Source organism: Myotis daubentonii, chromosome 5, assembly GCF_963259705.1.
Source record: "Myotis daubentonii chromosome 5, mMyoDau2.1, whole genome shotgun sequence".
NCBI classification, from domain to species: Eukaryota; Metazoa; Chordata; class Mammalia; order Chiroptera; family Vespertilionidae; genus Myotis; species Myotis daubentonii.
Window position 1 is genome coordinate 78,751,965 of NC_081844.1, and position 15,778 is coordinate 78,767,742.

Sequence of the window (15,778 nt, forward strand, 5' to 3'; positions counted from 1 at the left end):
CAATATTTAACCTTTTGAGTCTGGTTTTATTTTTTCACCTAGCATTATGCCTTAGAAATTAATTTATATCCTTGCATGTATCAATTAATTGCTTTTATCTGGATATATAGTCATTTCTTCATTTTCCTGTTCATTGGTGCCTGGACTCTAGTTTTTGGAGTTAACACAAGCATTTGTATAGAAGTCTTTGTGTGAATATATGGTTTCATTTCTCTTAGGTCAATACCTAGGAGTGGGTTTGCTGAGTCATATAGTAAATGTATATTTAGCTATATAAGAACTGCCATACTGTTCCAAAGTGGTTGTACTGTATTGCACTACCACCAGGAAAGTGTGAAAGTCTGAATTGCTCTGCATCCTAGGCAGCACTTGGTATTGTCAGCTTTTTTATTTTAGCCATTCTAACTAAGAATTGTGGAGTCATGGTATCTAGTTGTGGCTTTAACTTGCATTTTTATAATGACTAATTGTATTGAACATCTTTTCATATTCTCTTTTGCCAAACTTACCTCTTCTTTGGTGGAGTGCTCAACTTTTTATTTATTTTTTTGCCAGTTTTTAAATTGGGTTGTTTGTTTTCTTATTATTGAGTTGTGAGGGTTATTTATATATTCTGGGTACCAGTCCTTTATCAGAGTGTGTCTTAAAAATATTTTCTGCAAGTTTATGGTTTATTTTTTCATTTCTTTACAGTGTCTTTTGAAGAGCAGAAGTTTTTAATTTATGGAAAAATCTAATTTATCCTTTTTTCTTTTATGGTTCATGCTTTATTTTAGTTTTATTTAAGAAACATCTGACTAATCCAAGGTCACAGTGAATTTTTCCTTAGGTTTCCTTCTACAAGTTTTATAATTTTAAGTCTTACATCTTGAGGTAATTTTTGTACATTGTGTGAGGTTTGGGTAAAAGTTAATTTTTATTGCATATGGATATCTAATTGTCCTATCAGTATTTGTTGAATTGCCATTGAATTAGCTTGGCACCTTTGTCTAAATTCAATTGACCATATATGTGTGGGTTTATTTTAGGGTTACTTATTTGGTTTCATTAATTTCTTAGTCCATCCTTTCACAAATACCCTATTGTCTTGCATGGAGAGACCTGGAGAGTATTATGCTAAGTGAAATAAGTGAGTCAGAGAAAGACAAGTATCACGTAATCGCACTCATATGCAGACTCCAAGTAACAAAATAAACTGATGAATGGAGTGGGTCCAGAGGGAAGGCAGGGGATGAGGGGTGCAACCAAAGACCTGTATGCATATATGCATAACCCATGGACACAGACTATAGGGTGCTGAAGGCCTGGGACAGGAGATGAGGGTGGGCTGGAGGGAGTCTATGGGGGATATATGTAATACTTTCAACAATAAAAAATTATTTAAAAAAACAACAACAACCAAAAAACCCCCAAATGCCCTATTTTCTTGAAATCAGGTGATATGCAAGCTCCAACTTTGTTTTTCAAAATTGTAGATGTAGATGATTTTGTTGTCTACAAATAAAGACAGATTTACTTTTCAAATCTGTATGTCTTTTATTTCTTTTCCTTGATTTATTCCACTGGCTAGATCTTTAGCATAATGTTTAATAGGAGTGATGAAAGCTGACTTTACTGTCTTGGTCTTGATTGTAGGGGAAAAACATTGTCTTTTTACTTTTAAGTATAATATGAGCATAAGTTTTCCATAAATGTTCTTTATCAGGTTTGTAGCTATTCCTAGTTTGCTGAGAGATTTTATTAGGAAATGACTATCAAAATTGTAAAATAATTTTTTCTATTTCTATTATATTAAACTGATAAGAACAGATACTACACTTGATCTTAGCCAAAAGGCCGAGAAGCGATGTCTGTTTCTATTATAATGATTACCTGGGTTTTCTCTTTTAGTCTGTTGATATGGTATGAATTACATTAATAGCTTTAGTGAAGCTATCTAGGCCTGCAGGTTTCTTTGCAGGAAGGCTTTAATCAAAATTTCAACTTTTAAAATGAATATAAAGTTATTTAGGTTACCTAGTTCTCTTTGATTAAGCTTTTGTAGTTTTAAGGAACTTATCTAATTAATCAAATGTGTTGGCACAAAGTTTATAATATTCCTTTATTCTTATAAGGTCTGTGATCTGTCATGTTCCCTTTTTTATCTTGATTGGTAATTTATGTCTTGTACTTTATTGGTCTATTTAGTTAGAAGTTTATCAACTTTATAGGGTTTTTTCCTCACAAAAATTTAATGCTTGAGGATTTTCATCAAAGAACAATCTATATATATAAAACCCTAATATGCAAATAGACTGAATAGTAGAACAACCGAACAATCAGTCGCTATGACATGTGCTGACCACCAGGGGGTGAGCGAGGAACATGGCAGGCGTTGGCAGTAGGCAGCAGAGTGCGGAACATGGCAGGTGGCAGGTGTCAGCTGCAATGGATGGTGGAGCAGGTGAGCGGGGGTGCCAAACCAAGGTGGGGTGTTGGTCGCTGTCATCGGGGTGAGCCTCTGGTGTTTACTGAAAATTCTTTGCTTCTGCGCACTGCGGCCCCACCCAGCACTTGCATGTGCTGCCAGCACCGGCCCCGCTCGCACCCACTGCCGGCGCCTGGCACCAGTCCCAATTGCTCAGTGCTGTCAGTGGATGCAAGCGTGGCTGCTGGCCCCAATCACCCCTGAGGGCTTCTCCACCTCCCCCTGCTCCTGAGTGGTGATTGGGGCCGGCAGCCGCTGCTTGCACACTCTACCAGTGCCAGCCCCAATTGCTTTGCACTGTTAGTGGATGCAAGTGGGGCTGGCATCGTCAGCACGTGGGAGCGGTGGTGGCGGTGGTGGGAACAGGGCTGCCTGCAGATAGGGGACAGGGGTGGGGGGTTGTGGGGGTGACGACTGCAGTGGGAGAGGCCGGGCGGGGGCGCGGAGGATGGGCTGAGACACCCCCACTGTGCCCACCGCAGCCTTGTAGCCCACAGTTCCTTTCAAGGTGCACGAATTCATACGCTGGACCCCTAGTTTATATATAAAACAAAAATTAGGAAGGCAAACAAATAGAAAATCTGTAGCAGAGAAAAGAAAATTAGTACGCATGGCAAAATATTCTCCCCCACAGGTTATTTATACAATGCTATCTAAAACAGCAACGAAGTCCCATTTTATAACTAGTAAATCACAAATTTTAAAATTAACATCTGTGCTGACTAGGTTGTGGTCAATAAGTATACTTTATTGGTGACAGTATAAACTGTTTTGGCAAACAATTTGCAACACACTTGACAGAAAATAATAAACTTCATATGTCTGTTCTATGTGATATTGGGCTTCCTGTAACTCAGCATTTACAGTGTTGTCTCCCTAGCCTCCCATAGTAGTCAGAACTAATTCCAGGTTCAGTCCTTTCCAATGTATCCCATAATATCAGTTACCTGGGCTTTATCTGACATACACACGTATGTATGAAAATGTTAAACCCTGGTCCAAGAAGTATGAGCATAGGGAAAGGATAACACAAAGGAACCAGAACTGAAGTATGAAGAAGGGATGTGGGATCAAAATAACACACTCAAAATCAGATTAAGTCATGTCAGAGTTTCAAGATTCAGAGTTTGGAGACACTGGTGATATACCTATAGACCAGTGATGGCGAACCTATGACACGCGTGTCAGAGGTGACACGCAAACTCATTTTTTTGGTTCATTTTTCTTTGTTAAATGGCATTTAAATATATAAAATAAATATCAAAAATATAAGTCTTTGTTTTACTATGGTTGCAAATATAAAAAAATTTCTATATGTAACACGGCACCAGAGTTAAGTTAGGGTTTTTCAAAATGCTGACATGCCGAGCTCAAAAGGTTCGCCATCATTGCTATAGACACTAACAACTATTCTTAGGGTTTTTATTAGCACAATCTTTTGAGTTCTTAAAGAAATGCTATCCTTTTGAACTAGAAAGCAGAAGACGCTGTAAAACACAATAATCATCAAATTTTGAGTCCTTTTGGTAGAATGGATGGATCTGATTTACTTATACCAGTATATATTTACATCAGACTGAAGAAAAATATAAATTTGGTTTGGTCTGTTGGCTCCTACATTCTCATTCACCAATAGATTGTTATTGATTGGATTATGAAAAGGCTGACAAAAATCTCTGAAAATATTGGGAGACTTCAGATAAACTTGCACCAGAGAGCAGCATGCAACACACCTTTCTTCTGAGCTTCTACTGAAATATTTAATAAATATTTAAAAAAACCCTACAGGTGGACAGATCAGTTAATAAGCATATAGAAACATGAGATTCAAACATCATAAAATGGGAAGTAGATCTTGAAAGACTTCTGTCATTTTAAAAAGTTTTTTACTGTAAATTTTCTCTATTGCTTTCTGTTTCCAACTTCATTGACGTTTGCTCTTTTCCTTAGTATGTCCTTTTTGTTTCTTTTTTCAGCTGTGACTCCAGTTTTACCATCTCTTCTCTGGGTTTTATGGAGATTTACTTTACCCTTCTGTGTTAGCCTCCTAGGCACTGTGTCAACCTTAAAAGAGCACAGAAAAGAGAGACTTGGGAAATTTTACAGGGTTCTTTACAGTTTCCTGCACTTCTCTTTCAGAAATATCTCGTGAATCTCAGTTGTTTCTTTAAAGTCCGAAAACCCATTAGATGCAGTTATTCTGCCCAGCAGAGCCTGGAAATAGAAATTTCCTTTACCTTAGAGAGGCAGATTCCAGCCTTTGCACCAAACTGGTGCCCAGGAACCCTCTGGTCGCCACTTGCCACATGCTCTGGGCCTGGGTCATTTCATTTCAAGAACAGAGACATACCTGCGCTTAGAACTCAGGCCGCTGCATCCCTGCAGACTTTGGGGACAAACTCCCCAGGCCCAAGGCCGGTATGGGACCAGTTCTCATCCATGATTTCCACTGGATTCTTTAACATATTAATCAGAGTTATTTTAAATTTCCTATCTGAAAATATCAATATCTGGATTATATTTGAATCTGGATTTATTGATTATTATATCTCGTGAGTGAGTTTTTTTTTTATTTGTATACTTTGTAATTTTTTTATTAATGCTGGGCAGCATTAATAGTAGGAATAGTAGGCACTAAGAAATAATTTTATGTCTAGAGATATGCCTCTTGGTTGTCATGCAATTAATATGAAGAGACAGTGGTCAGTCAATCTAGTCAGAAGCTGAGCTTGGTTTGTGTTTTCTTTTTATAATCTACAGTGCACCACAGACTTCCAATATTTTCAGAAGTGAGCTTTTGTTACCATGTACTTTTATTGAGGGTATTGCCAGAGGATTTTTTTCAGTGTTCCTGTTCACCCTCAGCTTTCAGCCATTCTTTCCTGACTGTGCCTCAGATGGGCATCTCACGTTGAGCTCTTGTCTCTCACTAGTACTAGACTAATGTTGCTTGTTCTCAATGATAGGTTCATAAGTCTTTGGCAAGCTCTGTGCATCTTGACTTCCTGGGTGAGGATTTCTAGCTCTTCATCTCCCAAACTCTGTCTTATCTCTGTGATTGTTCTTGGGAAGGAGTTTCCTGTTTTTCCCTTTGGAGTAGCAGACCCTTGCTTACTCATGGTGTAGGATCCTGACCATTTCCCCAGAAGAGAGGGTGTTTGTTATATTATCTTCTCTAAGAGCAATTGATCTTTGCCTTTGTCCTGAGGTTGAGGCAGTTTCCTACCCCTCCACCAGAAATTGGTGGCTTTGGCTTCTATTTCTCCCTAAAGCAATAGATAATGCCCCTTCTTTGGTGGCTGCTTACTGCTTTAGCTTTGATGATAGGGTATCTGGGAAAGTGAGTGGGGCTTGTGCCTATTCCCAACAGCAATCACCTCCAGGACACCTTTATCACTGAGGAGATGGCCTCTGGCCTTTTGCCCTGGCCTAATCTTCTTGTGAAAGCCCATGGATAAGAGCTTGTGAGTGGGTGTGAATCTTCTGTTCCAAACTGATGTTCCAGTTCACATATTTGGTTTTTAAGATTTTAGCCAATTTCTTCTTATTTTCTTATATGGCAGCTACCTCTCTCTTTGTGCTTTGCCCAAGGTTAAACAGTTCACATGCTTTCTCTCTTCTTGGAGGGTTCTCCTCTCTTATACTTAATTAATTGCCTTGTCACCTCACATTTCTGATTATCAGAAGAAAAGTTATGATTTTGTTGAGGTATAGGGATTAAGAAATACAAATTGGCTGTTTTAGAATAGTCATGGGGATGTAAAGTACAGCATAGGGAATATAGTCAATAATCCTATATAATAAAGAGGTAATATGCAAATTGACCCTCACTCCGTCATGCTGTCACAAGATGGCTGCGCCCACAGCGCTGGCAGGGTTCCCGTAACACAAGATGGCTGCGCCCACAGCGGAGGTGGGGTTCCCGTAACGTGCCATAATGAGCGATCAGCAGGGACCTGAGGTTGCGTGGCGCCAGGCCGGGGTGGGGGACCTCAGGCTGCAACCCCCACCTGACACTGGGCCAGGGGACCTGAGGCTGTGCCCCCAAACTGGCAGGGCTTGATGGGGGACCTGAGGCTGCACCCCCGCCCAGCGGGGTTTTACGGGGTTGGGGTCTGCTGGGTCTGGATTTCGCCCAATGGGGGTGGGGCCAGCCAGGTCTGGGTCTCGCGTGATTTTGAGGTGCATGCAGGTGGGCAGGGACTTGACTCTGGGTCCCGCAGCGTGCCCCAGACTCTGACAGGAGGAAGATTTTCATATACATTTTACTAATTTTCTTTCATCTCTGACACTACTATTATAGAGAAAGGGCAAATAGCAATAGTAAAATGTTTTCTCTAATGAATTTCCTCTTAGTGTGCACGAATTTTGTGCACCGGGCCACTAGTATTCTAATAACTAGGCATGGTGCTGGATAGGTGCTGGTAGGATTTATTGAGGTGATCACTAAGTAAGCTATGTAATGTTTGGTCACTGGTCTGTATACCTGAAACTAATATAATGATGTGTGTCAACTATAATTGAAAATGAAAAAGATATATAAACAATTAAGTAAATGGGGGGAAAAAAGATCATTAAAGAAATGAGAGACTGAGTGAATGTTTCATTTTGCTATGCTATCCCAGTGTTCCCTGTCCTGGTATCCAAAGACTTGGAAGCAGTGTGTAAAATATGACAATGTTACACCAGGACAGAAGTAAATAGAGAGATCAGGCTAAATAAACCTTCCCGAGTGCCTGATAATTCCTCAGTGAAGATTCTGTTGAAGTGAAACATGGCTGTCAGCAGGAAGTTCTATGCTCTGTAATTGATTATTCCAGTAACCCCCAGCCTGCCTTCACAGATGCTAGTGAATGAACAAGAGTTTGCTGCAGGAAGAAAGGCCCCTGTGCTGAGAATAAGCATCTTTAATCACCTTTCTTCTACTTGGGAGCTCCAAGGGCTGCACATACATATTGCTTCCTTGGAAGAACAGTATTAACTGACAAGGGTAGAATGTCCCCAGCAACCCATGCTATTAAAGATGTTTCCTTAGATAGAAGGTGCTCTCTGCACCTTGAGTTGTTAGCCTATTTTGTCAACAAAGCTTGGAATATGTTTTGCTCTTCTCTAGTTCCAGGGTTAGTAATGTTTTCTGTTTCAGGGCTGGTTGTGTGCAGTTGTATGAGACAAAGCTCCTACTGCAGCCATGAGCTCCAGGGATGTTTGCAGTATTTGTTTGCTGCTGCTTTCCCCAAGGATTTTGGACAATGATAAACATAGTGGGACGTTCTCTTTCGCTGGCCCAAACGTGTGTACCTACACCATGGTTGAGCAATCTCCATAGGGAATCTGCCCTTCTCACAGGCTAGGCCTTAGCCTTTAGAAAGTTGGGAGATAGTTACTTCCAGGCATCGTATGCACGGGAGAGCAGAGAATCTGATGCAGACCATTTGTGTCTTTTGCTATAGGTAGATGCAAAGCTAGTAGAGTGAATTAATTCTGAGAGAGACAATAGAGTGGGGCCCCAGGGAGGGTCATTCAAGAGACACACTTTTTCTTTGGAGTTTTTAGCAGAAGCAACTATGTTCTGAATCCTCGTAATTTCTGAAGCTTTTCTTGTCAGCCTCTTTGTCTCTGTACTGAGGGCAGTTAGAGAAGTACCCAACTTTCCAGAACCTTCCAAAAAAGAGCATTTTTATCTGAAAGGGTCCTTACCCGGGGCTGGACTTAGTGATGCCTGTTGCAGGCCCAGTATATGAATCTGGATCCAACTCATCAGGACATGTGTGTGAAGAGAGAAAATGCTATTCGTGGCCTTACTTCTGGCACTCTGCTTCTATTCACTTCCTAAATGGATATGATTTCTCTAACACTGTAGAATACTATTTTCATACTCATTTCTACTCCCTCTAAATAATTATATTCATGAAAAGGGGCAACCCAGGGTGGGGTTAGTTTTGGTCTTAATGTGGGATAACTTGTGCGCTGGGGGAATAGGCAGCAACAGCATTTTCAGAACTATCTTTTGCAAGTGTCCACATTCTGAAATTTAAAACAAAAGCCAATACTGGCCAGTGCTGTTTGCTAATTGTTGAACAACAGAAAAACACACTGCAGCCAGAAAAATCCCTACTGAGTTTGGGCAACTGATCTCTCTGGCAGCAAATGAAAGCTTTGGCTGTTGCCCCCCCTACCCGAGGACTGGCTGAGCAAGCCAGGACTGAGCCCACTGCTTGCTCCCCCCACCCGCCATTGTGGGTACAGCATGTGTGTGGGGGGAGGGGAGGTGCAGGACCCAAGCCCACAATTTTAGGCAGCTGCACACCTCACCCAGGGACACCACACCAGCGTAATTCATCTCACACCTCACAGCCAGGGTGATCCCAGCCTCAATGGACAACAATTTGGAGGCATTGTTTACAAGTCAATTTCCCCCTCAAAATAGGCTATTATAAGAGTGGGCCCTTCTGCTTGCCCAAGCTAGGCCCACCTGTCACTGGGACTTCCTAGCCAGTGGTCACACTGTATTGATCTTTTTAATCCCCCTCTCTTTGAAACACAGAGCCAGCTGATGTGGAGTTCCTCAAAAGAAAGGCTCTCCCACCGCCCCTACCTCTACAGGTAGCTGAGTATCCGGACTAATTCCCCACTAAAAAGTCTTAATTGGTTTATGGGGAGCCTGAAAGATCTCCCTTGTGTTTATTAGGTGAAAGGAAATGATGGATCATAAACTCCTTAGTCTGTCTTTATCTGACTTTTGGTGGAAATCAGGTGTATTTTATTTTTTAATTGTTTTTGACTGGAGGATTTGAAAGTGGGTGGGGATAGTGTTTCACTTTAGTGGTTGAACGGCCAGGGGAAGGAAAGAAAGGCCCCAGAGAGACACCAACATTAGGCAAGAAACTTGGTGACTTAGTTTTTATTTACATGAAACATCTGCAGTACAAAAATGTAAACTTTGATAGCTCATTATAATAGAATAAACTCTTTATGTACAAAAATACATTTTCATATGAATGAAGCATCTTGAATAAATTAAAGTACTCTCCAGCCCAGTGCCTGAATAGCTACCGAGGCAAGAGTCTCTGGTTCTTCCTAGACCAAGCCTGCAGTGGTGGGGGTCGGGATCCATAATGCATGAAGCCCACTCCTTGTCTCTCCTTTTTAAGCCTTTTCATTGTATTGTCAGCCGGCTCAAACCGAATTTTCATGCTCGTTTTTCTTCATTAGAGTTCTACAAATTGTAAAATTGACTTTTCACCTCGTCTTCAGGGGCTGATCTGTCCCTTTTTAAATCACACTGAAGTGGTGGCTGGGGTCAGCTCTGAGCCTGCCACAAAGGAGGTTTTGTGGAGTTCAGAAAGTGCAAAAGGGAAGGCTGTCTAGGGGCGGGCAGGAGGGGCCCCGGGCTGAGGGCTGGAGAAAACAGACCAAGGGGAAGCCATGGCGAGGGTGCAGCGACCTAACAAGCGGCTCAGGTATCCCCATCCTTTTAAAGCTCCCGCTTCCTCCCTCTGCCTAGCCTGGGAGTCCCGAGGCCGCAGCTGGGGCCCCATCTACTACAACTGCCTGTTGCCTGGGGGAAGGGAGAGCTAAGGTGTCCAAAAAGGGCCTAGTGGTAAGGGATGAAACAGGGCGTTGTACGGAGCAAGTCTTTGGGCAGGCTGGGGAAGGAGAAAAGGGGGTCGCCAAGACTGTAGGAGAAGTCTTCGGAGGTGGCAGGGCTACTGGGGTCAGAGAGTGGTGAGGAGGCGGCAGCGCATGGGGAGGCGGCAGCACCGGAGCCCCAGGACTCGGCGTCGCTGGTGGGGCTCGGGGGCCCTGGCAGGCAGGGGGCGCACTGTGGCGGCAGGAGGCGCTCTCGGGCACCGCCTCCGGGCAGACCCTGGTCTGCCAGGCGCAGAGTCTCGGCCAGAGCCCAGATGTAGTTGTAGGCGAAGCGCAGCGTCTCGATCTTGGTGAGCTTGGTGTCGTCGGGGAAGGAGGGCAGCACACTGCGCAGCGCGTCAAGCGCTGCGTTCAAGTTGTGCATGCGGTTGCGCTCACGGTCGTTGGCCTTGACGCGCCGGCTCCTACGAAGCGAGTGCAGCAGTGCCTCGGAGCGGACCCTTGCACGGCCCCTGCGCCGCCGCCGCTCCTGCTCGTCGTCGTGTGCCCGGGGAGTATCGGACACCCCGGGAATCCCGGGTGCGCCCCTGTGGGCCGGCACAGGCGGCCCCGAGGCGGAAGCTGACTGTTGGAGCTTGGCACAGTCCTCTTCATCCGTGAGGAAACCGGACAGGTCGCTGCTGCTGCTGCTGCTGCTGCTGCTGCTGTTGCTGCTGCTGCTGCTGCTGCTGGCGCAGTCGAGGTCTGAGAGGCAGGTCTCCAGAGGGGCTGGCATCTCTGCATCGGGCAGGACCGACGGACAGATAAGAGAGCGCTTAGAGGGCAGGAGCTCGGGCTGAGGGCAGGACCGTTGGGGGCGCACTTACTTTCCGAACGGCCCGGGCTTACTCTGTGCCCGCTGCGGGCACGAAGGCCTGGAAGGGCGCACTGGAAACTTGGCTTTTTCTCCTCGCCTCGCCTGCAGGGGCCACGCTCCAGCCGGTCTCCTGAGTGATCTCGCCGGCAATCAGATCAGCTCGTGTGAGTACCGAGTGTGGCACACGACTGGCCTCAGGACCCCTTAAGTATCCGGCACAACAATAGGCGCCCCCCTCCCAGGCCACCTTCGTCCCGAGGCAGCCCCCGTGAATGGAGCGAGGCGGCAGGTCAGCCCCGTGCGGCGCCCGGGTATTTGCATAATTTATGCTCGCGGGGGGCCGCCCCTGCCCCTCCCCCGCCCGGAGCGTGCCCGTAATTACCTCGGGCCAATCGGCGGCATTGCGGCGGCCCTGGAGCGGTCTCCGGGCTTAGGCCGCCAGGGCGTTTCCAGTCGGTGAAAAATGGAGGCGGGGGCGGCGGGCGATTAGCGGCCAAGGCACGCTCCTCCGGGGGCGGGCGGGGCGCCCCTCGCTGGGGTGGGATGGCTAGGCGGGGCGCTGGAAAGTGTGAGCAGGGCAGCGAGTAGCGGAAACCTAGAGCCAGCTGGGACCCTGGGTTCGCTTCCTCATTCAGGCCGCTTGATTTTGGGAAAGTGATTTGACTTCTGCACAAAGTCTACCCTGTTGAGGTTGATGTGAGATTTTGTGGGATACTTGGCAAGGTGCTTTTGCTAGATGAATGGTAGCGAGATACAGTGCCCTTGGAACTCGGGAAAACCCTATCCAAATAGACAGGGGAATGGCTCTGCTACCTTCACCAGGGGGCGGGGGTGGAGGACCTGTTCGGAAAGTAAAGGAACGGATGATTTCCCAAGTTGGTGGAACCTTGGCAGGTCTCCCCCCAACAGCCCTAGCACAGTCGGAATCCCTTCCCGTCAGGGAGCTCTTGCATCCTCCTCCCCACGCCCCACCTCCCATTTGCCCTTTAGTCTCTTTGCTTACATCTTCTGAGGCCCCCTTCAGTGGAAGCCATCTAGGGGACAGGAGAGAGGGTAGCAAGCACCCCTCACACTCCACCCCCTTCTCCCCTTAGTGAGGTAAAGGCTCCTATTCTAGCAGGTTTATATTCTGCATGTCAGGAGTTGCTTTTCTTTGTTCACCAGTGCTTACTGTGGAGCAGTAGAGGTCCAGACACCCCCAACTCTGTACTTAGGGGAAAAGAGTCACTAAGGAACAGTACCAGATTATGGGGGTGGGGTTGACAACAAAATGAATACCTTTTAGCAGAGTTTTACCCCTCTCCTCCTGATATCTGGGTGGTGGCCTCAGTCCTTTAGCCTGCTGTCCTCAGAGCAGACTCTGCCTTGGGCACTGTCCTCTTTCTAGAGGGGCGCTCTTTGGAGGCAGAACCCACCTTGGCTGGCTGACCAGTGCTTGTCTTCTGGCTCAGTGGATTCTATCTACCAGTCCTCCCTTCCCCTGCGGCACTCCATATGTATTCCCACCTAGTAGGGAGAGAGGAGGCTGGACACGGTCATAAATGAGGGCTTTAGGTGTTTTAGAAGTTATAAAAAGTGGCTCTAGTCAGTTTAAGCAAGAAAGGGAAATTATTGAGTGCGACTGGGCATCTCAAGGAACCCAAGGGCTGCTGGCATTTGTGTGAGCCTGCAGTAGCCAGGTATCCTAGGTCTGCTTGTTGCTTCTGTTTCTCTCCCTGCTTCAGCTTCCCATGGCCCCAATGCACTTCCACCAGCTTTGACTTGATGGCATCTGTGTACCTCTGTATTATTTTCCAGAGACTGCCGTAATAAATTGCTGCAAACTCGGGGCCTTAAAACAACAGATTTATTCTCTTACAGTTCAGGAGGCCAGAATTTTGAAATCAAAGTGTCAGCAGGATTGACTCTTTTTCACAGTTCTGAGGGAAAATCCATTCTGTGCCTCTTCTAGCTTCCGGTGGCTCCTGGCAGTGCTTAGCGTTCCTTGGCTTGTAACTGCACCACTTCCATTTCTGCCTCTCTCTCCTCTGTGTTTCTAGGTCTTCTTTTCTGTCTAAGGACACTTGTGAATGGATTTAGGGCCCACCCCAATCCAGAATGATTTCATCTTGAAATCCTTACCTTAATTGCAGCTGCAAAGACCCTTATTCCAAATAAGTCCACATTCTGAGGTTATAGGTGGATATACCTTTTGGGGGAGCCAGTATTCAACATACTATAGGTCCTTTTTCCAAATTGCTGGAGGGAAGAATCTGTTTGGTCAGGGGAACAGGGTCATCAGAATGGCCATTTGTCATTTCTTGGCTGCCTTGCACCTGAAGAGCCTTCCTATTGAGGAATTTGAATGCATGAGCATCTCCTTCCTCATTTATGGCAATTAGGAACTACCACTTGGAACTTAGGCTCTGGGCTAGTGGCAGTTCAGAGTACATTTGTGTTGTGGCAGCAACTGGTTAGGGTTAGGCAGTGACCTGTGGTAAAAGAGGTGGCCAGCATCCTGACCTATGCATGCCTTCCCTGTGCATGCGTGGTTTTACACACACACACACACACACACACACACACACACACACACGCCCATTTTCCAAACCTGGTTCTCTAGTCTTCCCACTGAGTGCACAAGAAACCCCATAGTAGATATTTCCTAGTAGGGCTTTTTTTTTTTTTTTTTTTTTTTTTTTTTTTTGCTTGAGTTGGCTAAGTTTAATATCTATGGTTTGCTAAATAAAACACTGAGTTAAATGCTTAGATTGCCAAATCATAGTGAGTGACTGAGACAACCCATATACCATATTATTGTCTGTTTCTGTTTTGTTTGTTTTGGTTTGTGTTGTCGTTGTTCCTCACCCAAGGATATTTTTCCCATTAGTTTTTAGAGAGAGTAGAAGGGAGGGAGGAAGGAAGAGAGAGAGAGAGAGAGAGAGAGAGAGAGAGAGAGAGAGAGAGAGAGAGAAACATCCATGTGAGGTGTTTGCCACCTGCACCTGTCCCAACTGGGCCTGGGGATGGAACCTACAACCTAGGCATGTGCCCTTGCCTGGGAATTGAACCTGCAAACCTTCAGTGCACAGGCCGATGCTCCAACCACGGAGCACCACCGCCTAATCTTGTTGCCTATTCTGGACCAAGTACAGTGCTAGACACTGAAATAACAGGGGTGAAAAACTGGCTGTTGGGGGCCAGGAACTCTGAGTCTTGTAAGATGAGGCTTCAATGCTAGCAGAACCCTTGGAGAGTATTCATCCATCCACTGCACCTTATACATGGAAACAGATGGAAGATGGGGAGGTCTTTTCTACAGGTTACCCCAGGGATCACTAGTAGTCAAACCTGGACCAGACTCAGGAGTCCTTTCAGCCCTCATTCTATGTTTTTCCATCACAATCAAACAATACATATACAGTGAGTGCCTACTGTCTGCTGCCCTGTGCCAGGTGTCTGTGGAGAATCAGGCATACTATATAGTCTTGGGGCAGGAGAGACATGGCCACAGAGAGGTGACCTGCTACTGGCTGAGAGAAGTGGTGAGGGCCCACTCAGAGAACAAATCTAAGGATCATTGTGTACCCGCCCCCCCCAAAGTGAAGGAGGTGTTCAGAAAAGGCTTCCTGGCAGAGAGGGGTTTGAGAAGGCCTTGAAGGATAGAAGGGATGTGAATAGACAATCTAGGTAAAAGGGAGCAGGGGAGATGACTGTGGCAACAATTTGTTGGCCAGTCTGGTGGGCTTTATGTGGGGATCCAGTGAGAGAAGAGCAGGGGTCAGTTGGATGGGCCTTGAATGGCTCTGGTGGCCTTTCTTCTTCCTTTCTGTCTCCTCTACCTCCTGGTCTCTCTAAGTAAGGCTGTCAGAGGTGTTCTAGTGGCTTACTGCACAAGGGCATCCAGGGCAAGTGGTGACTAAAATCTAGCCTCTCCACCGCCCACAAAGCTATGCACCCTGATGTGGGACTGCTCTGCCCAGAGAATTGTGCTTTTCACATGTGCACAAAGACACCTTAGGAGCTAGCAGTGACTCCGTGTTCTCACCTGCTTTTGTCTCCTCCTCTCTCTATACCTTAGTGACCTGACCAGATGGCATCTTAGCCCTGCTCTGCCTGCTCCTGGCTCTTGGGCATTGCTTGTGGCAGCTCCCCCTGAACATTAGTGCCTGCCCCTGGTGCTTTTCATAAGTGCATCTGAGGCTTGGGTCCCTCCTTACAAGGGACCCAATGAGGATGGAGCTGAATGCTGAGAGGATGAGAATGAGATGATAGCTTAGGCTCAGACCTGTTCCTTATGAGGCTGAGTTTTCCCCTTAAGAGAAAAAGTCTGGGCCCTTCTAGGAGCATATGTATCCTTGCTAGAGAGGATGAAAGTTTCTCCCATTCTCCCGGATCTCTTGGTGCCTAATCAGAGCACATTTGTGGAAGCTCTTATTCCCAGAGCACAATAGGATGCAATGTGGACATGTAATAAATCCAACCACAGCAGGCGCCGAGATGGTGAGGTCTGCACCAGGTGTTCTGGCTGCCTGCTGTGTGAACCATCCAGCTGCCAATCTGCTGGGGGTGGGGGGGGGGTGGAGATGGGTGGGTCGTACAGATGTCTCAAGGGACTGGATTAAACTTGAGTTTCTCACATTGTGGTCACCTGGGATATAGTGATGATGGGGGCTCCATCTCAGATGCTGACAATTAGAATCTCTGGAAATCTGGACCACATGCTGTGGTCTCTATTTGCTGACACCTAGAGTCTTAAGCTTTACCATCCACCCTCTTATCCTATGCTTGCCTAAGCCCTTGAAGCAGATCGGGCATGTTTCTGTGGCTGCTCAGAGGTGCTACCTGTGATTTCAAGGCTGGGGCTCCTCCTGTGGCTTTGCCTG

At 46.0% G+C, this 15,778-nt stretch overlaps 1 protein-coding gene and 2 pseudogenes across 1 annotated transcript; all 3 read right to left on the reverse strand.

The window, feature by feature from the left end:
• Positions 1–1,729: 1,729 nt before the first annotated feature.
• Positions 1,730–1,848, reverse strand: LOC132236379 (U2 spliceosomal RNA; annotated as a pseudogene).
• Positions 1,849–4,441: 2,593 nt separating this feature from the next.
• LOC132236350 (small nucleolar RNA SNORA26) lies at positions 4,442–4,544 on the reverse strand (annotated as a pseudogene).
• Positions 4,545–10,061: 5,517 nt separating this feature from the next.
• Positions 10,062–10,832, reverse strand: NEUROG1 (neurogenin 1). The gene has a single exon (XM_059695337.1). The coding sequence runs from the start codon at positions 10,830–10,832 to the stop codon at positions 10,062–10,064; it is 771 nt and encodes a 256-aa protein (XP_059551320.1).
• Between the last annotated feature and the right edge of the window lie 4,946 nt (positions 10,833–15,778).